Genomic DNA, 23,979 nt, shown 5'->3' on the forward strand with positions numbered 1-23,979 from the left:
TCTCTCTCGGGCGTCACTGGGAGTTATTCTTTTGAAAATGCAATTCTGAATTCACTTTTCATGTTGTCTCAGGAAAATCCTGTTTGTGAAAATGCCTCATGGTATCTTCCTGAATCTGAAGAAGTAAAGAGAAAGACTGTTTGCTTTGATGTAATCAGATTCTCTGGAATTTAATCCTATATCCTATTTATGGCTGAGCTAGCCATTCAAAATTAAAATGAACCTTTCATCCATGTGTATCATAAATGGGCATTTATCAGGATTATATGATTTTGCAATCCATCTGAATACGTAACCAGAATTTGTTTTCTTTCCGTTTCACTATGTAATTACCATGCAACAATAACAAAAGTGACATGTTTGAAGAACAGATAAAATGCTGTAAATTGGCCAGTAATGGTGATATTTCCTCATCTTCTGAAAAACCCATTTATTCTCTCTCTCAACAAATCAAGGCATTGTCAGCCCATACTCATCTTGTGGCCAGAGGGGCTCCACCAATTTCTGGATGTAAGTGAGTCCTGGAATGCAGATGAGGCTGGCTAACGAAGGCTTTCAGTGCAGGCAGCTGGTCTTTGCTTGCCTCAATTTCTAAATCATCTATAATGGGGCCAAGACCTCCCAAGCACTAAAAAGAGCGAGCTGACATGCTGGACAAACTGTTAATTTTTTCCTGAAGAAGCTGCTATATTGCACATCTGTCACTACGGTGCAGACAATTACTCACTGAGTCAGGGAAAAAAATCTGCCGCTTGTTTCTAGCTGAGTTGTTAAGGGACCTAATGGAGAAATACAATGGCGTGGGAGTCAAAACATGCTGGTTTCCTGTGTGCTCCGCAATTGTTCACTCCTTTTGGAAGACTGTCTTGTAATATTAAAACGTGTGAAGTAGACTAAGATGTGTGTTTACAAAAAACAGCAAAGGAATGAGAAGACGTACAATAAAAGGACAGGCATATAAAGAGGTAGGACGATCAAGAACCCAGCCTTACAGATTGCGGACCACTGTACTTATTGCTGAGAACGTAACAACGCTGTGGCCAGTGTATTAGAAATACTGTGATTTTGCACATTATACATTTTAAACTTTCAATGTGTTTTCCCCAAGTGCTTCACAGCCATCTAAAAATTATTTTATGAATTTCATGCCTCGTATATGAAAGATGGTTTATCTATACTGTTTCCATAATGAATTACAGGCATCAGTGAGACACTTTAGAATCCCAGATTTGTCAGTCATCTAACAGAACTTTAGTTTGGTTTTTTTTTTTATCTTCGCTAAACTCATTTGCTTATCATAAATATGAAATTCTGGCATTTGAAGAAATTAACTTCAATAAGTGATGGAAGAATTTGTTTGGATTTGAAAAGCATATATTGAGTGAGTATACTGTCTCTCAGTCTTTCTATTTTTATTGAAGAATATTGTTTTTATAAAGAAAGAAACTTTTTTTTTTTTTAGAAATTTAATAGGAAGATGCAAACAGAAGATAGTTTTGGCTATTTTACTTGGGATACTATTATAATATACTTTTATCTCTACAGTCTTACAGCTAGAAAATCAAGCATTCTACACACTCTTAATATACTAGCACTTTATCTTGAAAGTTCAAACTGAAAAAAAAAAAAAAGAAACATAAAAAATAGCCCTCAATTTTCACCTTACTTCAGCCTTGAAAAATTAAGAAACAAACACAGGACATTCTGATATTGCAACAGGAGGGAGGTATGTGGATCTGAGAATGATTTAAACTGTCTGACAATTCAAAGACAGGAGACAACTTTAATGTACAGATAAAACTAAAAGTGGCAATAGTAGATCATACTCCTGGTAGTTAATGGCAGTGACTTGCTGGAGACAAATCTGGATCTACTTAAAGTGTCAGGTGTGTAAAGTAATGAGTCTTTGCTTAGTAGGAACCTGGCAGAAGGAGCCTTCATGGTCCACTTGCCAGTTGAGTATATATTACTACAAGCCTGTTAAATCAATGAGTATTTAATACCTATTGCATGAAAAAAAAAAAACAAAAAAAACTCTACTTATTTTAACAATTTTACTCAGTTTTTTTGGGAGAAAAGATAAGTTTAATCAACATAGTGAAATGCCTCTTACAGAAAACAAAACTCAATACTTTCATCTGTATTACGAAACACTTAAAATGTCCAAGCAGCTTTATGAGAGGCACAACTTTCCAAAAGGAAATGGAGTGATTGTAACAGATTTGAACTCTGATACTTTAAGTGGTCAGAGAGAGCCTGCATACCCTGTTACATTAGAATCACAGAATCCTTGAGCGGAAAGAGACCTTAAGCAAGTTAGTCTAATCAAGCTTCACAGAAACAATAAAAACAGGGAAATGTGGTAGAGCAGCTCACAATCGACTATGAATACATTCGTGAATCAAATACATTTACCAATATTTTTCTCTAATTTTTTTGAGATATTGAAATTTTTCAAGGCTTAATAACAATGAACTTAACTGCATTATTAAATGCTAATTGTCATCGGGTACTCATTGAAACAAATTTTTGAAGTACTTTCAACTGTTAAAAAATTACTGTAAGGTAAAAGGGAAACATTTAAAGCACAAAGACAATGACTGCTTATAAATAATGGTCTTAAACATTAGGTTTTATTCTTTCCTTCTTTGTTGTACTATTAATATAACTTTCTGCCAAAAGAAAGAATAAAAAAAAAATTCTTTGCTAGCAATTTCTTTACAATGCCAATTTAGATCACTTTTCTTTTTGAAAGACAAAATACAGATGAAAATGGTTTTAAAAAGCATGTCAACAGCGATTTTTTTCTCTTTTGGGAAATATCCGCTCAAAATGAAATGTACTGAATAGAAGCAATTGTCAGTTCAATTTACAAGAATACCAATTCTCTATGTTAATATAAACATTAATAAAATGCAATATTTTCTAATTATGTCTGTATACTGCACATAGGCATTATAAATACACCTATAGGTACACATTATGTATATCTTTACACCTACTGTGTTAACTTCTGTTTGATAACCACAGTATGAGTTATAAAATATATGGTATTTAAATGCTGAGACCAATTTATTGGCAGATTTTAATTAGCAATGAATTCTTATTTAAAAGGGTGCCATATAGTTTAAAAATAAAAGCAACCAAATTAAATATTGTATTTGGGGAGCAGAAAAGAAGGAAACAAATGACTCCAGCACACAGTCTGGTCGTTATCAAGTATAACAAATAAATTTTTTAAACAGTCAAGTTGGTAATGTAATCATGCTCACTGTCTCTAGGCTATTGCAGGTAATTAGGATAGAAAAGGAAGACCTATGCACTCTCTAAAATTTTTAGTACAACCAGTTAATTTGCTATAAGGCTACAGATACTGTAGAAGAGTGGCTTCACAAAGGAGCAGAAGAAACATCTTACTACCTTTTAAGGGAAACATAAATCTTTCCTTTATACATTCTAAATCTTGGGGTTCTATGGACATCGTAACTGGCAAAAAATTAACTGTAACTATATATAAAACTCAAATTAGTGGGCTTCAGATGGTGAAAGACATTTGATTTATACTAAAAAAATCCTATTTTAATTGTTTTTGTTTCTCCAATTAAGTTCAGGTACAACCAGAACATCAGGTCTGCACTGAATTTTCTTAAAGACTGAATGCTGAGGGCATGTCAGTAGGAGTATGGGGGAAGCTTGGGATGTTATCACTTTTCTACTTTGAGTGCTGATTCACATATACTGTAGAGTACATATATTCTGCACAATTAAACACTTCAACAGAATAAGAAGTATTTTAAGTCCTCTGTGAAAAACAAAGAGGGTGTCAAGATGAAGAACTGTCTTCTATTAGCTGAAAATACAAAGAATAATTTTTTTGAGGTGTTAGAGAACCTAAATGTACATCCTACAGAAGTTGCTTTGGAAGATCTGTATCTGGCCAGAACAGCAACAATAAACAGCATTCATAAGGATTGCAATATTTAATGAAGAAGTTCCTATACACTAGTCTGATATATATACTGCTCTTCTTCACTACAAGGGTTTTTACCTCCATTAGAACACAGTAAGGTGAAAAAGAACAGCCAAGTCCTCAGAAGTTTGGAACCAGGCTCATAATGACCTCATTGTTTGCTCTTAGTGGCTTCACACTTGGCTTTCTGAGATCCTACGGTTTTTGCAGATCTCCAGGCAATTAAATTAAGAAAAAGCTCAAACTCCAAATTTTGAATAGATCCTAGAGCACAATACACTATCACAAAGAAGTTTTAAAACTTGTATATAATCTTCCCCCTTTCCCTGGCTACAGAGATAGAATGAGCATTTAGAAAATATCCATTTAGAAAATGGCAAATTTATAAGTAAAAAACTTGTAGAAAGTCCATGGGGTTACTTCATCCATTAAGAGTGATTCAAAAGAACATCTCTTCTGGTCGTCCATAGTCCCCTAACCAACCTGTCCTCTAGGCACAATATCCCTGGGAAAGAAGATGATTCTCAAGAAATGTACATTTGGCAAACTGTGAAGAATTTCAAATAGAAGGTTGGCCTTCACCTCCCCAGTTGGCAGGATTTTTTTTTAGGGGACCACCTGAGAAAGGTCTGTTACATGCATAAACTTCCTTTAACACCTTTTAAAACTCTTCTGGGGGCCAGGCATGGTGGTTCATGCCTATAATCCCAGCACTTTGGGAGGCTAATGTGGGTGGATCACTTGAGGTCAGGAGTTCAAGACCAGCCTGGCCAACATGGTGAAACTCTGTCTATACCAAAAACACAAAACTTATCCGGATGTGGTGGTGGGTACCTGTAATCCCAGCTATTTGGGAGGCTGAGGCAGAACAATCACTTGAGCCCAGGATGGGGAGGCTGCAGTGAGCCGAGATTACGCCACTGCGCTCCAGCCTGGGCGACAGAGCCAGAGCCAGACTCTGTCAAAAAAAAAAAAAAAAAAAGAAAGAAACAAAAAAATCTCTTTGGAAAGTGACAAGATTTAAAAAACCCATTAGAAAAGTGATTCAGGTGTGTTATCTTAGTCTTTACTCAACCAATAAAAGCCATTATAAATAAAATAATCATCATAAGTTGTTAATAATGAGGATAATAAATAAAGATCTTCTAAACTAAAAGCAATTTAGAATCTCTGATACTATGAAGCAAATGACTCAGAAATAGCTCAATACTAGGCACATAATAAAAAGGACTTCTTTTGCTAGGTTTTAAAGTCACATCTTGGGTCCTAGAAAGGGCAAATCAGTACCATTTACTTCTTCTGTTCACCTTCTAAATGGTTTGGGCCATTGCCAGAAATCTGAGTTCTGGGAGAGCCATTTAACTCTTCATATAAATTGACTCAATATTGTAATAAATTACTCCAATGATTAAAATTATAAATCCGTTTACTACACTTGAGTTGATGTTAAAAAAAATATCAGTTTTTGGGAAAACAGAGGTAGAAGTACATCTGGATTAATAGAATTTACAGTTCAATCATGGTGAATTTAAAAAATACATTTTTCTTTCAATAATCATTTTATGTTCTAAATGAGGTAAAATTTATAAAATCTGCATTAAAGTAATGTCGAGGGCACTCTGGTGATAACAATGATGAGGTTTATTTTTGTCAAAATGTCCAAGGGAAACATTAATTATTGTTTATCAACTGTGAACTTCACACTATATTATCTAAGGATAGAAAATTAATGGGTATCATTTGTCAGAAAATCCTCACAAAGAAGCCAAATTCAAGGAATATGAAATTGACAAGCCTTTCAAACAAAGATGTGTTCGGACTTCGCTGATGCGATGGCAGGTCTATTGGGTTACAATAGATAGGGATGATATAAAACACAATCCTTTCCTGCCTATCCCATTTTAGAAACCGGTGGGTGTGCTCACATTTGTCTGGGCATTGCAGCACTGCACACATACATGAATTAAGCAAAGCATCAGAAAGTACTGACACATGAGATTAAAATAAATAAGAGAAATGAGCTGCTCTTTATACCTAGAAATAGCTGGAAATTACTGAAAAAAATTAAAGGGCAGAGGTTTTCATTTTAGCACCATGAATTGTGATGAAATCCCATTTCTCTCACTATGGTAGGACTGTATGCAGTTAGGAAGCTAGAGTGATGTGTTTGAGGCAATGTAGATTTTTGCTTCAAAAACAGAAGTCATGTTATGATTTTAGAACAATGGGACATAGTGAATAAGGTCTGTAAAACATTTTTTCTTTGCTTTTCTTAGGCGGATTTTCCTGCATTGGGGGTATTAGTTGCAGAAGTACTTTTTGGTAGAGGAAATCCAAGTCCTAATCCCTTTGGCCTCTGCATGGCTTGAATTGGCTCAGAGATCCCCTTGCCATCTCGTCCAAGGCCTGACCCAGGCGTCCAGCCCATATTCTGAAGCATTCGGTTTCCAATATTATTTTCTAGGATTGGCTGGGCATTTTCACCTACAAATCCTGAAATGATAAAACAACAGCACACATTAATTAGTATGAACACAGGTGAAGATATTAGGCTATGAAAATGATGTTCTCCTTAGTTTTTTTTTTTTTTTTTTCCAACCAGGTACTAGAGGGGGCTGCATATTCATCTTTGGATACTTCTTGTAGTTGAGAGAACAATGGAAGAGGATCTTGTTTAGAATTTCAATTCTAGCACTTCACAGCAGGGTGAGCTATTCAACCTCTCTGGGATTTTGTTTCCTCATCTGTTAAATAGCCACAATACAACCTACATTGCCTATCTCACAGAGATCTGTAGGACAGATGAGATCATGTATGTAAAGAAACTTCTCAGTAAACCATAAAGTACCCTATGAATGGATTTATTTTCATTACCATGTTAGCCTTATGGATTATTCTGAAAATCATCAACCTATATGGTAGTATCTCACATTTGCCCATGACCTTGACATTTGACAGAACCAAAACTAAAACCAAACCAAACAAAAAGCACAATTGGTGGCATCTTGAATTCCTAGGAATTTACATTCTTATAATCTCTCTTCTTGTTATTTATTATTCAGTCTGTAATGTATGCATCCTTTAGTTCCTTTCCTCCTTTTCCTTCCATGGCCACATTTAAATGACTATATAATTAAGTTAGTAGAAATAAAAGAGGAAAATAATATTAAATATACATATATTATAAAATTTAAAAAATATATTATATAAATTTGCAGAGACATAGACCACAATTCCCTCCATAGGCCTCCAGGTATAGATATATTTCTCCCTATTTCCCTTCCTCCTTTCTTTCCTTCCCTCCCTCCCTTCCTCCCTTCATTCCTTATTTGAAAAAGGAGATTGGCTAGTGCTTAACATGAAATTTATATATAGATGTTGTTTACCATATTTTCTTAGCAGGCAATTGAGAAATGCATCTATTTTAAGCATTTTCTCTTTGATGACATTTTCAAAAATAGACTTCTAATTTAATTTTCTTTTGTAGGCCCTTATAGAAAAAGTTGAGCATAGATAGTGTATATTTGGTTCTAGGGAAAAACTGAGAAGTACTAGGTATCTGAAGTCCAAAGATGGAGAAATTAACAAACACCATGAAAATCAAAGAATACAAGAACTTGAGCTCTTTCATTCAATTGCAAGCTTGGGCTTGGCCTTGGCCATGGTCGGTCTATCCCAGGCGTGGCACAGGTTGGCTCTTTCCTTGATTGGTTCATTTCTGTTTCTCCTCTAGCAGCAGGTATCATATTATGGTGTATGAAAAGGGAATATAGCAAATCTAGAGCTAACCAGATACAAGCAATCAGAAATCTTAATTATCAGAGCATTTCTCATGGTTACTCCCCTCTTAGAAGAAAGTGGTTAACAAACAAACTAATATTGGAGTCTGTAAGAAAAAAAAAAAGAGAGAGATGAAAGTGTACCTTAAAAGAACCTTTGTCTTAGTGAGAACATATTTGGCCCAGCCCAATCTCTTATACCAGGGCTCAAATTTACAGGGATAGTGTTTGACACCATTCCCTCCATAGGCCTCCTATACTACACTTTCCAAATATCTATAGAATGCCTGTGGTATAGCAGCTGAGACCTGGCTCTAGCATATTCCTGCTCTGAAATGTGGACCATGTCTTCCCAGACAGAGGTTGAAATGGGCAGCTGTTGACATAACCACTCACTACCCTCAAAGATTCGTGAGTCTCTTTAGCACCAACCTACACCTCACCCTGCCACTACCCCTTTCCCATCATCAGTTTTCTTCTTCTCTGACTCAGGATTATTGCAGGACCTTCTCCCCAACTACCAAAAAAAAGCTGGAACTCTCTGTCCTACTGTTTGCACCTTCTCCCCACCTACCAAAAAAAAGTTGTAACTCTCTGTCCTACTGTTTCTCTGAGACTATGTTCAGAATGGTGGTACCAGCAGAGAAGGATCCTTGGATCTCAAACATCAATAAGAATAACAAAAATATTAACGATGGGACTCCAGAGTACAGTAGTGTTCTCTTTCTTATCCTGAGTTGTGGTTACCCAAATGGCCAATTTATTATTGCTCTTTAAACTGTTCATATAATTTTTTTTTTTTTTTTTTTTTTTTAGACAGAGTCTCACTCTGTTGCCCAGGCCGGAGTGCGGTGGTGAAATCTTGGCTTACTGCAACCTCCGCCTCCTGGGTTCAAGTGATTCTTGTGCCTCAGCCTCCTGAGTAGCTGGGATTACAGGTGTGTGCCATCACACCCAACTAATTTTTGTATTTTTTAGTAGAGATGGGATTTCACCATGTTGACCAGGCTGGTCTTGAACTCCTCACTTCAAGTGATCCACCTGCCTTGACCTCCCAAAGTTCTGGGATTACAGGTGTGAGCCATGGCACCCAAACTGTACATATACATTTTTAAGTGTATTCTTTGAACTATGTATTTCACAGTAAAAAATAAAATAATAGTAAAAGAAATGTCAGCGTTGAACCAAGTGTATCTTATCTGGTAATCTGTATCTCCCATTGTGGGGAAGAGCAAGCGAGTCACGCTCTGTGATTCTTACTTGTAGAATAAGGAAAGCCACAAAATGCTAGACATGGGTTTTAATACCTACAACCCTCTTATTTACCATGGAGTAATCATCAATTGATTTTCAAAGCCGTTTATTAAACATTTTGGTATTTTCAATCCTCGACGCATTTCAAGACCAAGAAGAGACCACATCACTACCATTTGCTAAATTCCTTACAGGGAGTAAGAACTAGCCAATGATTAATTGGCTTTGGATTTCTCAAATGAATTCATAGCTCATGGAAACAAGTACCTTAACATGTAACAGAAAGAACCTTCAACTACTTGCCTATTGAGTGGCAACATCTAATGTCAAACAAAAATTCTTGACTAACATTATTTACTGCATGAGAAGGGCAAAATGCATATACAGAGATTATAAATATATGTGTGTGTGTGTGTGACAGTGAAAAATGGACCTTAGTCACAAATACATACACGCATGCACAAAATAAAAGTCTTTTGTCAAAAATGTTGAATATAACACAAAAGCAATTAATTTTTTATTTTGAAGTCATGACTGTGGTGGTAACCAGGACAGACCTCCACAGACCTCCAAGGTACGTAGTTTTTTTCTGGACAGCTGCTGATAAGGTATGTCAGGTTAAACAGTGCCTTAGCATGTTGTCTCATATCCCTGATTTTTTTGGTGATTGTCATGAATTAATTTAATTCTACCCTAAGCTAAAGTCAGACCAGAGGTCTAATGCTGCTCTGGGCTGTACATCTGTTTACTCACATTTTCTTTTCTTTTCTTTTTTTTTTTTGAGACGGAGTCTCGCTCTGCCGCCCAGGCTGGAGTGCAGTGGTGGGATCTCAGCTCACTGCAAGCTCCGCCTCCCGGGTTCACGCCATTCTCCTGCCTCAGCCTCCCGAGTAGCTGGGACTACAGGCGCCCGCCACGTCGCCCGGCTAGTTTTTTGTATTTTTTAGTAGATACGGGGTTTCACCGTGTTAGCCAGGATGGTCTCGATCTCCTGACCTCGTGATCCGCCCGTCTCGGCCTCCCAAAGTGCTGGGATTACAGGCTTGAGCCACCGCGCCCGGCCTACTCACATTTTTGATAGGATAGCTTGCAAAAGTTCAGAATTAAAATTTGCTTAATATTTAAGAAAAGAATAAGGCCAATTTAAAATATTTCTATAAAAATTGCTAAATTATGGTGCATTTTCAGTCCTAAAGTGAGCAGCAAATGATAATTGATTCACTATTATAATTTTAAAATGTTGGTATTTCAAACAGGGTAGCCCAGGGGTGATCAGCATACTCTCATGCTTTTGTTTTTATATAGACAGAAAAGAACTCTTTCTCATTTTTTTAAATGATGGTTTCATTTCTCTTCATAAAAATAAAACAGTATGACACAAAAGAAAGCATTATCTTGTACTTGGAAGAAAAAAGAACGTTTTATTCCTCAAATGCCAAATCTTTCCTCATAGAAACACAACCTAAAAAACAAAAACAGTAACAGAGACTTCGTTATTCATGGAAAGCGATTCTAGAGTAAAATCTACTGCTGGCTTCTCATCCTTCTTTTATGAGACTAAGACTTGGGAGTGGAACAAGTCAGCCTCAGTGCAGTATACACCACAACCATAATTTCCCTTTCTTTTGCTCCTGGCAGTGTTAAATCCTTTAAGACCTATCCTAGAAGGCTCTCCTGCTCAGGCAGCTTTAGCAATACATCGCCTGTTAACCTTTCTGCCTGCTTCCGCTCCCAGCCCCCTGTCTGCTGGATCTCTCACATCCATTACAGCTGAGTCGGTCCTTTCCCCTCAAATCTTCCAAAGAGTACCGTGGAGGGTAATTCACTTGCATAATTGGCTCAAGAGATGAAAATCTTGTATCGGCCTCTCTTAGCCACTAATCTATCCAGCTGACTGCAAGCCTAATTGGCAGCTTGTTTAGTAATTTGGCTCCTAAAGTGTTGTATTGATGTTGGATAAACAGCCAATGGAAGGGGAGGTGACACATGCTGCTTCCCATAGAATAGCTAGTGCACTCCGCCTCTGTCCCTACCCTGTATTCACAAGGCATTTATTAGTTTGTGATCACTCTTTCTTCGCATACTTTTTTCGCCATTACTTGACTAGCCAGCTGAGAGGCTGGGCTATTCTCACTATTATTAGCAACGTTATAACAAGGGTAAGTTATAATAGTGTCCTCTGTTCTCAGTAACTAATTTAGGGACACGGATTTTTGATTGTTGTTATTATGAACTCAAGGAACAGCATTAAGCACAGTTTAAGATGAGAGAAAGTGGTAGGTGTTACTACTACTCATCGTCTAATGTTTTAATTATTTCATTTATTAATATAGAAAAGCTTTAATTCAGACTAGTTTATAATTTTATCTGCAATATTGCAGACATACTTCATGATACTTTTGTTAACTAAAATCAGTTTAAATAGTTAAGTGCATAAATATATGATGCACTGACTTACTTAAATAACAGAAATTTAATGTAAAACTAGTTTTTTTCCCTTAAGTGATAAAAACCTTGTAGAGAATAAAAGACATGATCTGTTATTGACATGCTTAGAGGAGGAAGTGTTCTTATTAACAGATGTTTTTAGTTAAACCGAAGTATATTTCTTATGGAATGCTTATGTATCAAACAGTATGTATTTTCAAAAAATTAAAAACAAATCTTACAAATAGAAAACTGTTTTGGCCCTGAAGTCAGATAGGAATGTTTATCTGCCACAATATAATCAGAATCATTTTTGGTCCTCCTACTACAAAGCATGTCTAAACAAAGCATGTGGTATATTTGTTAGGTATCTGATATTCACTATTTTTACTCTTCATTCAAAAATGAAATTTTAATGGTCCTCAGAGAGTTGAAGTCACTTAACCTTGACCACACAGTGAGTAAGCTAGGATTTAAACTTTGGTTAAGCTTACTCCAAAAGCCTACACACATTTCTTTACCTGATTTCCTATAAGAATTTTTAGCAGAGATATTGTACAAATCACTAAAAAAATTCATTGAGCAATATATGAATTGCAATATTAGGCTCTCTCAGTTTGTATATGAATAATATATCACAATTTGTATATGGACCATATATCACAAATATATCACAGACACATTTGGATAACGCTGAATACAATGATGTCTGCAGCCCTTAGAAATTATAAAAGCTTCCATATTCATAATTTCTTTTGATCTTTTCAACATGAAAGGGGAGTATTATTGGCCCCATTTTATAGATGAAACTGATGTTTGGAGAGGTAATTCAGCTGCCTGAAGTCAATTAGCTAAAAAGTACCCCAGTTAGAACTTGAACTTAGGACATTTGATCCCAGATGCCACCCTTTCAGTCGACTGAACACTGAACTTGCAATATTATATCATCAACATTTTCTGATGCATGGGGAGTTGCCCACAAGATGGCCGAATAGAAACAGCTCCGGTCTGCAGCTCCCAGTGAGATCAATGCAGAAAGCAGGTGATTTCTGCATTTCCAACTGAGGTACCTGGTTCATCTCACTGGGACTGATTAGACAGTGGGGGCAGCCCATGGAGGGTGAGCGGAAGCAGGGTGGGGCACTGCCTCACCCAGGAAGTGCAAGGGGTCAGGCAACTCCCTCCCCTAGCCATGGGAAGCCTTGAGGGACTGTGCCTTGAGGAATGGTGCATTCCAGCCCAGATACTATGCTTTTCCCATGATCTTCACAACCCGCAGATCAGAAGATCCCCTCGGGTGCCTATGACACCAGGGCCCTGGGTTTCAAGCACAAAACTGGGAGACCATTTGAGCAGACACCAAGCTAGTTGCAGAAGTTTTTTTTCATACCCCAGTGGCACCTGGAACGCCAGCAGGACACAACCATTCACTCCCCTGGAAAGGGGGCTGAAGCCAGGGAGCCAAGTGGTCTTGCTCAGCACATCCCACCCACACGGAGCCCAACAAGCTAAGATTCACGGGCTTGAAATTCTCACTGCCAGCACAGCAGTGTGAAGTTGACCTGGGATGCTCAAGCTTGGTGGGGGAAGGGGTGTCCGCCATTACTGAGGCTTGAGTAGATGGTTTTCCCCTCACAGTGTAAACAAAGCTGCTGGGAGTTCGAACTGAGTGGAGCCCACTGCAGCTCAGTAAAGCTGCTGTAGCCAGACTGCCTCTCTAGATTCCTCCTCTCTGGGTAGGGCATCTCTGAAAGAAATGCAGCAGCCCCAGTAAGGGGCTCATAGATAAAACCCCCATCTCCCTGGGACAGAGCACCTGTGGGAAGGGGCGGCTGTGGGCACAACTTCAGGAGACTTAAACGTTCCTGCCTGCTGGCTCTAAAGAGAGTAGCAGATCTCCCAGCACAGCGCTTGAGCTCTGCTAATGGAAAGAGTGCCACCTCAAGTGGCTCCCTGACCTCCGTGCTTCCTGACTGGGAGAAAACTCCCAGCAGGGGTCAACAGACACCTCATACAGGAGAGCTCCAGCTGGCATCTGGAGGGTGCTCCTCTGGGATGAAGCTTCCAGAGGAAGGAACAGGCAGCAATCTTTGCTGTTCTGTAGCCTCTGCTAGTGATACCCAGGCAAACAGAGTCTGGAGTGGACCTCTAGTGAACTCCAGTAGACCTGCAGCAGAGGGGCCAGACTGTTAGAAGAAAAACTAACAAACAGAAAAGAATAGCATCAACATCAACATCAACAAAAAGGATGTCCACACAGAAACCCCATCCAAAGGTCACTAACATCAAAGACCAAAGGTAGATAAATCCACGACGATGAAGAAAAACCAGCACAAAAAGGCAGAAAATTCCAAAAACCAGAATGCCTCTTCTCCTCCAAAGGATTACAACTCCTTGCCAGCAAGGGAACAAAACTGGATGGAGAATGAGTTTGAGGAATTGACAGAAGTAGGCTTGAGAAGGTGGGTAATAACAAACTCCTCTGAGCTAAAGGAGCATGTTCTAACCCAGGGCAAGAAAGCTAACCAACTTGAAAAAAGGTAACTGGAATAACCAGTTTACAGAAGAACATAAATAGCCTGATTGAGCTGAAAAACACAGCACGAGAACTTCGTGAAGCATACGCAAGGATCAATAGCTAAATTGATCAAGCGGAAGAAAGGATATCAGAGATTGAAGATCTACTAAATGAAATAAAGCATGAAGACAAGATTAGAGAAAAAATAATGAAAAGGAATGGACAAAGCCTCCAAGAAATACGGGATTATGTGAAAAGACCAAACCTACGGTTGATAGGTGTATCTGAAAGTGATGGGGCGAATGGAACCAAGTTGGAAAATACTCTTCAGGATATTATCCAGGAGAACTTCCCCAACCTAGTAAGACAGGACAACACCTGTCTTCTCACTGCCAGATTCATAAAACAAGTTCTTAGAGATCTACAAAGAGACTTAGACTTCCACACAATAATAGTGGGAGACTTTAAAACCCTGCTGTCAATATTAGTGCAACGAGACAGAAAATTAACAAGGATATTCAGGACTTGAACTCAACTCTGGTCCAAGCAGACCTAATAGACATCTACAGAACTCTCCACTGCAAATCAACAGAATATACATTCTTCTCAGCACCAAATCGCACTTATTCTAAATTGACCACATAATTGAAAGTACAACACTCCTCAGCAAATGCAAAAGAATGGAAATTATAACAAACAGTCTCTCAGACCAAAGTGCAATCAAATTAGAATTCAGGATTAAGAGATTCACTCAAAACCACACAACTCCATGGAAACTGAACAACCTGTTCCTGAATGACTACTGGGTAAATAAGGAAATTAAGGCAGAAATAAATAAGTTATTTGAAACCAATGAGAACAAAGACAAAACGTACCAGAATCTCTGGGACATAGCTAAAACTGTTTAGAGGGAAATTGATAGCACTAAATGCGCAAAAGAGAAAGTGGGAAAGATCTAAAATTGACATCATAACATCACAATTAAAAGAACTAGAGAAGCAAGGGCAAACAAATGCAAAAGCTAGCAGAAGACAAGAAATAATTAAGATTAGAGCAGAACTGAAGGAGGGAGAGATATGAAAAAAACTCTTCAAAAAAATCAGTGAATCCAGGAGCTGGTTGTTTGAAAAGATTAACAAAATAGATAGACTGCTAGTCAGACTAATGAAGAAGAAAAGAGAAAAGAATCAAATAGACACAATAAGAAATGATAAAGGGGATATCAGCACTGATCCCACAGATATACAAAATACCATCAGAGAATAGTATAAACACCTCTATGCAAATAAACTAGAAAATCTAGAAGAAATGGATAAATTCCTGGACACATACACCCTCCCAAGACTAAAGCAGGAAGAAGTCGAATCCCTGAATAGACCAATAACAAGTTCTGACACTGAGGCAGCAATTAACAGCCTACCAACCAAAAAAAGCCCAGGACCAGATGGATTCACAGTCAAATTCTACCAGAGGTACAAAGAGGAGCTGGTACCATTCCTTCTGAAACTATTCCAAACAACAGAAAAAGAGGGACTCCTCCCGGACTCATTTTATGAGGCCAGCATCATCCTGATACCAAAACTTGGCAGAGACACAACAACAACAACAACAACAAAATTCAGGCTAGTATCCCTGATGAACATCAATGTGAAAATCCTCGATAAAATACTGGCAAACTGAATCCAGCAGCACACTGTAGGTTTATCCAACATGATCAAGTTGGCTTCATCCCTGGAATGCAAGGCTGGTTCAATATACTCAAATCAATAAACGTAATCCATCACATAAACAGAACCACTCACAAAAACCATGTGATTATTTCAATAGACACAGAAAAGGCCTTTGATAAAATTCAACACCCCTACATGCTAAAAACTGTCAATAAACTAGGTATTGATGAAATGTATCTTAAAATAATAAGAGCTATTTATGACAAACCCACAGCCAATATTATAATGAATGAACAAAAGCTGGAAGCATTCCCTTTGAAAACCAGCACAAGACAAGGACGCCCTCTCTCACCACTCCTGTTCAACATAGTACTGGAAGTTCTGGCCAGGACAATCAGGCAAGAGAAAGAAATAAGGGTATTCCAATGGGAAGAGAGGAAGTCAAATTGTCTCTGTTTGAAGAAGACATGACTGTATATTTAGAAAACCCCATTGTCTCAACCCCAAATCTCCTTAAGCTGATAAGAAACTTCAGCAAAGTCTCAGGATACAAAATCAATGTTCAAAAATCACAAGCCTTCCTATACATCAATAATAGACAAACAGAAAGCCAAATCATGAATGAATTGCCATTCACAATTGCTACAAAGAGAATAAAATACTGAGGAATACAGCTTACAGGGGATATGAAGGACCTCTTCAAGGAGAGCTACAAACCACCGCTCAAGGATCTAAGAGAGGACACAAACAAATGGAAAAACATTCCATGCTCATGGATAGGAAGAATCAATATTGTGAAAATGGCCACACTGCCCAAAGTAATTTACAGATTCAATGCTATCCCCATCAAGCTAACACTGACTTTCTTCACAGAATTGGAAAAAACTACTTTGAAGTTCATGTAGAACCAAAAGAAAGCCCAGATATCCAAGACAATCCTAAGCAAAAAGAACAAAGCTGGAGGCATTGTGCTACCTGACTTCAAACCAGACTACAAGGCTCCAGTAACCAAAACAGCATGGTACTGGTACCAACACAGATATATAGACCAATGGAACAGAACAGAGGCCTCAGAAATAATGCCACACATCTACAATCATCTGATCTTTGACAAACCTGACAAAAACAAGAAATGGGGAAAGGAGTCCCTATTTAATAAATGGTGTTGGGAAAACTGGCTAGCCATATGCAGAAAACTGAAACTGGACCCCCTCTTACACCTTATACAAAAATTAACTCAAGATGGATTAAGACTTAAACATAACCTAAAACCATACCTTAGAAGAAAACCTAGGCAATACCATTCAAGATATAGGCATGGGCAAAAACTTCATGACTAAAACACCAAAAGCAATGGCAACAAAAGCCAAAATTGACAAATGGGATCTAATTAAACTAAAGAGCTTCTGCACAGAAAAGAAACTATCATCAGAGTGAACAGGCAACCTACAGAATGGGAGAAAGTGTTTGCAATCTACCCATCTGACAAAGGGCTAATATCCAGAATCTACAAAGAACTTAAACAAATTTCCAAGAAAAAGTCAAACAACCCCATCAAAAAGTGGGTGAAGGATATGAACAGACACTTCTCAAAAGAAGACATTTATGTGGCCAACAAATATGAAAAGAAAGCTCATCATCACTGGTCATTAGAGAAATGCAAATCAAAAACACAATGAGACACCATCTCACGCCAGTTAGAATGTTGATCATTAAAAAGTCAGGAAACAACAGATGCTGGAGAGGATGTAGAGAAATAGGAACGCTTTTACATTGTTGGTAGGAGTGCAAATTAGTTCAACCATTGTGGAAGACAGTACAGTGTGGTGATTCTTCAAGGATCTAGAACCGGAAATACAATTTGACCCAGCAATCCCATTACTGGGTATATATCCAAAGGATTATAAATCATTCTACTATAAAGATACACGAATATGTATGTTTATTACAGCACTGTTCACAATAGCAAAGACTTGGAACCAACCCAAATGCCTATCAATGATAGACTGGATAAAGAAAATGTGGCACATATACACCATGGAATACTATGCAGCCATAAAAAAGGATGAGTTCATGTCCTTTGCAGGGACTTGGATGAAGCTGGAAACCATCATTCTCAGCAAACTAACACAGGAACAGAAAACCAAACACCACATGTTCTCACTCATAAGTGGGAGTTGAACAATGAGAACATATGGGCACAGGGAGGGGACCATCACATACTGGGGCCTCTTGTGGGGTAGGGGACTAGGGAAGGAATAGCATTAGGAGAAATACCTAACGTAGCTGACAGGTTGATGGGTGCAGCAAACCACCATGATATGTGTATACCTATGTAACAAGCCTGCACGTTGTGCACAGGTACAGCAGAACTTAAAGTATAATAAAAGAAAAATGGTTGGGCATGGTGGCTCACACCTGTAATACCAGCACTTTGGAAGGCCGAGGCGGGTGGATCACGAGGTCAGGAGATCCAGACCATCCTGGCTAACACGGTGAAACCCTGTCTCTACTAAAAATACAAAAAACTAGCCGGGCGTGGTGACGGGCGCCTGCAGTCCCAGCTACTAGGGAGGATGAGGCAGGAGAATGGTGTGAACTTGGGGGGCGGAGCTTGCAGTGAGCCGAGACAGTGCCACTGCACTCCAGCATGGGCGACAGAGTGAGACTCCGCATCAAAAAACAAAACAAAATAAAAACAAAAAGAAAAAAACATTTTCTAGTACATCATTTCTTTTGCCATATTTCCCCAAATGTTAAGGTTTTATTCTATTCACAGATTTCTAACTCCTAGTAGAAGTACAAATCTAAACAAGTATAGCAAATCTGACTAAAGAGAGTATTCTAACTCCTGAAATACCTCAAGATTCATTTTGCTTGTTATAAACCCAGTTACTCTAGCTTTCTTTGGCTAATACTTAAATTAAACCTTATATTTAGTTGTATTTATGGTAAAAAGCATATAGTGAGTTTCTTCTTGTATCCATTATAATCTCTAAATTTAACGGATGTAGTTTCTCCATTTACATTTATCATGATTACTAATATACCTAGATTTATTTTTACTATATTATTTAATGCTATTAACTTTGCTTTTTATATGAATTTTTATTTCCTCCTTTCTGGAATTTATATCTTGCTTATACTATCTTGAAGACTATATACAATATTTCTATCCTTTTAAGTGATGACCTTTAAAAGTCAAAATGCATATCTCGCTTATTCCCTCACATTTTACATACTATTGTCCAGAGTTTTAGTTCCATCTTACTTTTATATATCCAAATTAATCATCTACATGGTCACTGTCTCCATCATTATTACTTTTATCCAGTTACTATTAATTTAGCTTTTAGTACATGCTCAACAATTTCTTTGCTCACCATTACTTCCTGAATTTCATTCTTTTTTAATGGATTCTGTTTTCTTCTACAAGAGGTATCAAATTTAGCAGTGGTCAGTCTTTATCCGAAATGACTTTATTTCATCCTCACTCTTGGGTAATAATTTAGCTGGATATGTAACTCAGGTTGATTTGATTATTTTGTCTTAGCACTTTAGAAATATTATCTCTTACGTTCACAATTGTACTGCTATTTTTAAGTTTGCTACCAGTACAATTGCATTCTTACGTAGGTTATATTTTTTCTCCTTGGCTGCTCTTAAGTCATTCTCTTTGTCTTTGGTGTTCTGAAGTTTAATTACAATGTGACTTTATTTATATTTAATATTTCTTGATATAGACTCATACTTGTTGAATAAGAAAATTCATGTTTTCCTTCCGTTCTAAAAATTCTTATTTTCCTAAATATTGCACCATCTTACTCTCTCTACTCTTCCTTCTGTAAGTTCTATTAGACACAGGTTGAACTTCATTGTCCTTAAGTCCTTCAGCCTCTTTTATATTTTCAATCATTTTATCTCTCTGTGCTGCTTTTATGTAGCATAGATATCACGCTTCAGATCTCTCCTAAAATTCAGTATCTTTTCCGTTATATCTGATCTGTCATATAACCCATTCAGTGATTTGTGTAGTTTTTAAGATATTTTCGTAATAAAATAATCTCAAATTTCTACTCAACTCTTTACCACATTTGTCTTTTCTTTGTCTACAATTATTTCCTCTCCTTTTTGAATTTGTTTTTATAACTAACTTTTTAGTTTTGGTTTATGAGATCGTCATTGGTAGGTTTTTATTTGTGGTGCTTCTTTGAGGCCTGGGTTGAAGGGCCTACACCTCTAGAGTGGCTTTGAATGTGCTTCTGAAACCAGTTTTTATGTTAAGTTTTGGCTTAGTGTAATTTAAAACCAGAAACTCATGTGAGGGCAGCCTCTTGGTCACAAATCTTCAGAGAGTTTTCTATTTGGAGCCCAGGCAGAAATAAGATTCTTTATCTTCCACTGTGCCTGTGGATGAGTTTTGTTTCCAGTCTGCCCATTTCTGAGGATGGAGCTTTTAGAGGTTCTAAGGAGACTTAACGCTCAGATCCTAGGCTTGACTTCCCGTCCACGGGGGAACTAACGAGCATGCCTTAGGTTTTCAAGCTTGCCAGTAGTATGAGTGGGTGTGGGAGCTGCTCAGGGCCATTTTAGTCTTAAACATTTCCCTTTCTTTCCGGTAGTCTCAGCTATCTTTGTAAAAAGATGGCTTCAAATTTTATTCAGTGTTTTCAGGTGTTTGGTAGTTTAAGTGTTTTCTCATTACTTAGTCTTTTATCAGGAAACAGCAATTCTTTTCTATATAACATGTGTGCTTACTCTGTCCATCCTGTACTGAATGATAATGGAAAACTGTTTATTAAGATTCTACTAAAATACATAACTGAAGAGTGGGCTGGTGGTGTATGTGTCAAGAGGTGAAGGATTGCATATATCCTAGGCTTTATTACTCATTCAGATAGAGCCTGATTTCAAAATTAATAAAGATCCCCTTGGAAAAGTCTGCCTGTTTTAAAATCCTGAAAGAGCTACAAATAATGTACAGCAGCTATATGGAACCAGGGATAGCAGGAAATAAAAATATAATTATTGATAAGATAAATTTGGACAACTACAATCTAGTACCTTGAAAAGGAGCTTGGTTACACCACACATTTCTGATTATGTTTGGTATGACTTTTAATTGCAAATGAGCCTTTAAAAAGTCTTCACCCATTATTATTATTGACAACCTGCCTTCATTGCCTTAAATATTCATGAAAATTATTTTCCTATTGAAATATCAGCAGGACGTGGAGAAAAAAGTCGAAAAGCCACAAAAAGCTGTAATGTAACCTCTTGCCAAGAACTCACATGTTCATGAAAAAAAAAACTACCCTAGAGCAATATGTATATGAAGACATTAAACTTCAAAAGGCATTTCGTTTCTATACTTAAAATGTATAGAAAAAAGGCTGACTCCTTATAATAAATATTTCACCATGATATTATTTCAATAGAAAGCAAAATAGTAACAGGCAATATTAATTGTGGATAACATTGAATTTCATACTGTATAGTGGACAAACTTTTAAAAAAATACAGTACCCACAATATCTCAATAAATGAACTTAAATCTTTTTACTATTAAATCCTCAATAAGCTATGCCTTCTACCAAAAACACGGACCATAACCAACATTGCTAACTGCCTTTTTAAAAAGTGTTAATAATATTCCTCTTATTTTGTTCGCTGCTTTTCTTCACCTTTACAGATGACATTTTTCAAACTATAAAATGCATTCTGCTGGCAAACCTTCTTGCTTCGATAGTTCTCAATTTTATAATAGTAAATCTACATCCTTTGCTACTGAGACATCCACTATCTTTCGGTATGTGACTTTGAATGAGGCAGAGAACAAGCTATACATTAAAAAAATCAATATCTAACCTTATCAATATTCATTTTACTTTGTCAATACAAAATACAAAGGTGAAAGAGCAGTAAATAAGCTAAAGCACTGAAATAAATTTGGTGTTCCTGTCACAATTAATAAATGTTCAAATGATAACACTGCTGGTTAGTCTAGAGCTTTCTAAAGCGACTGAAATTATGCTTCAAAGCTATTGCTAAAAGAAGGTGAGAAAAATTTTCAATACACTAGCAGGTAAACGTAATCAATTCTGGGTTATTAATTTCATAGGGGGCTTTAAATCTTTTATCAAAAGTGTTATTTATTATGAATACAATTTATCTTTAGTCATAAATTGTTATACAAACCCAGTTTTGGATTTAAAGGGTCTAATTATAGTTTTCTGACAACTTTTTGGTAAATCCTTTCTAAAGTTGCTGTTTGATTGCATAATATTTCACATATAAATCAGAGGGAATTATCAAACAATATGCAAGCTGTCGGTCTTTTAACTCTTACTCCCTATTTCAAATAAAAGAGAGTTATCGTCTGCATTTTTCCTGTTTAGAGTTAATGCTGACTAAAGGCAAAAGAAACTGAAAATATATCTCAATTCGATGTGTTTTTCAGGAGTTCTGCAAGGGCCTATAAAAGGGCAAGAATATTATCCTTAGCTAAAATTCAGAAGTTTACAAATACAACTGACTCTTTATTATGTGACTGACTCTTTTTCAGAATTTGAAAACTGTAATTTTCAGAGACAAGATGATCTAGATTTATACCCTCATTATCAAAGTGTATTTATGCAAAAACATTTCTTACTTGAATTTGGATAATAATCTACACTGTAGAGTTGATTCATTAGCATTAAAAGATATTCTATTTAAAACTGAGGACTTTAAACTTAATCTCTTCCTCTTTGAGAGAAACAGTTACGCACAGATTTTAAAAATGGGTCGAAAATGAGTGATGCAATTCTCCTGCTCCACTACTTTTTGAGTAATTAAAATTTTCTAAGAATTTTATCTTCTAAGTTAAAATGTAGTAATACCAAAATCCTGACTGTTAAGAGAATCATAACAATTCTGAAATATAAAATCTGGAATATGCTGGTGTAAGCTTACAAAAAAAACTGTTTTAGGCTAAAGCTCGATGCTTGTACCCATACGCCATATAAATGATTTCCTCTGATGTTACTGAGTTGTAATGTCAAAATCACCTTGCAGAAATAATTATATTATCCTCTCCTCAACCATTATGCATTTTCCTTCTCATTTCACATATGTTCAGAGTGTTAGGACGTGACCCCAGTATTTTCTTTTCCTTACTGCTGCCACTAAGGTGCTTTAGTAGCATTCCTAAGATTGTTCTTGTACTGTTTCTGCCGCTAATGCTTGAATCACTGAAAGATAAGAAAATTCAGGGACCGGCCGGGCGCGGTGGCTCAAGCCTGTAATCCCAGCACTTTGGGAGGCCGAGACAGGCGGATCACGAGGTCAGGAGATCGAGATCATCCTGGCTAACACGGTGAAACCCCGTCTCTACTAAAAAATACAAAAAACTAGCCGGGCGTGGTGGCGGGCGCCTGTAGTCCCAGCTACTCGGGAGGCTGAGGCAGGAGAATGGCGTAAACCCGGGAGGCGGAGCTTGCAGTGAGCTGAGATCCGGCCACTGCACTCCAGCCTGGGCGACAGAGCTAGACTCCGTCTCAAAAAAAAAAAAAAAAAAAACAACAAAAAAAGAAAATTCAGGGACCATTCAACTGGAATGGGGATGTTAAAGAATCCTATACCTGCCTTGTGAAAGATCTGAATTGCAAGACTAATGACATGTGTTTCATGCAAAATGTGGCTACATGTTCATGTATGAAGAGATATATTAGAAGTATTTCATGAATATTCTGCATTTCTACATAGTAATAGATAAATCTATAAAACTTAAGGCATACTATATGCCTTAAGTCAGCATACGCAATAGGACAATCTTTACATATAGGTAATATGTATATGAAGAATATATATATATATATGCTAACGAAGAGGCTGTAAGTACATTTTTATGGAAAGAACATGGATTTAGGAGTTAGGCAGACCTAGGCTTGAAACTTTCCCTTGCATTCAATAATTCTGTCATCTTAGGTAGCTAAGCTAACACTTCTTTGCATCTTAATTTTACGATCTGTAAGGTGCTGATAACACCATCTCCCTCATATAGTTGTTATAAAGATAAAATAATAAAGTTTCCGATACACAGTGGGTACCCAATAAGTGGCAAATACTATTCTACACAAATACAAATGCACTCTACACACAGGTGTTTCCTAATCTTGAAAATTCAGTACTGCCAGAAGACGATCAGGTATGCATCTAAATGCATAATTTTATGATGCAGTCCCTTATACAGAACAACTGCATTAGAAGTGCTCCAATTTTAAGTTATTCTTCAATTTTCTAGTGCTTAACTATGGAACAGGTTCCCTAAGTAGAGAACGTGGCTGGACGCAGTGGCTCACGCCTGTAATCCCAGCACTT

General features: G+C 37.2%; 1 protein-coding gene across 1 annotated transcript in view; it reads right to left on the reverse strand.

The window, feature by feature from the left end:
- Positions 1 to 2,062: 2,062 nt before the first annotated feature.
- Positions 2,063 to 23,979, reverse strand: part of GPATCH2 (G-patch domain containing 2) — a 205,028-nt gene continuing 183,111 nt past the window's right edge. Inside the window, exon 10 of the mRNA XM_010363215.2 lies at positions 2,063 to 6,463. Coding sequence (XP_010361517.1) covers positions 6,243 to 6,463 — 221 coding nt within the window. The 3' untranslated portion in view covers positions 2,063 to 6,242. The remainder of the gene's footprint in view (positions 6,464 to 23,979) is intronic.

Source organism: Rhinopithecus roxellana, chromosome 18 (assembly GCF_007565055.1).
Source record: "Rhinopithecus roxellana isolate Shanxi Qingling chromosome 18, ASM756505v1, whole genome shotgun sequence".
In the NCBI taxonomy this organism is placed as follows: Eukaryota; Metazoa; Chordata; class Mammalia; order Primates; family Cercopithecidae; genus Rhinopithecus; species Rhinopithecus roxellana.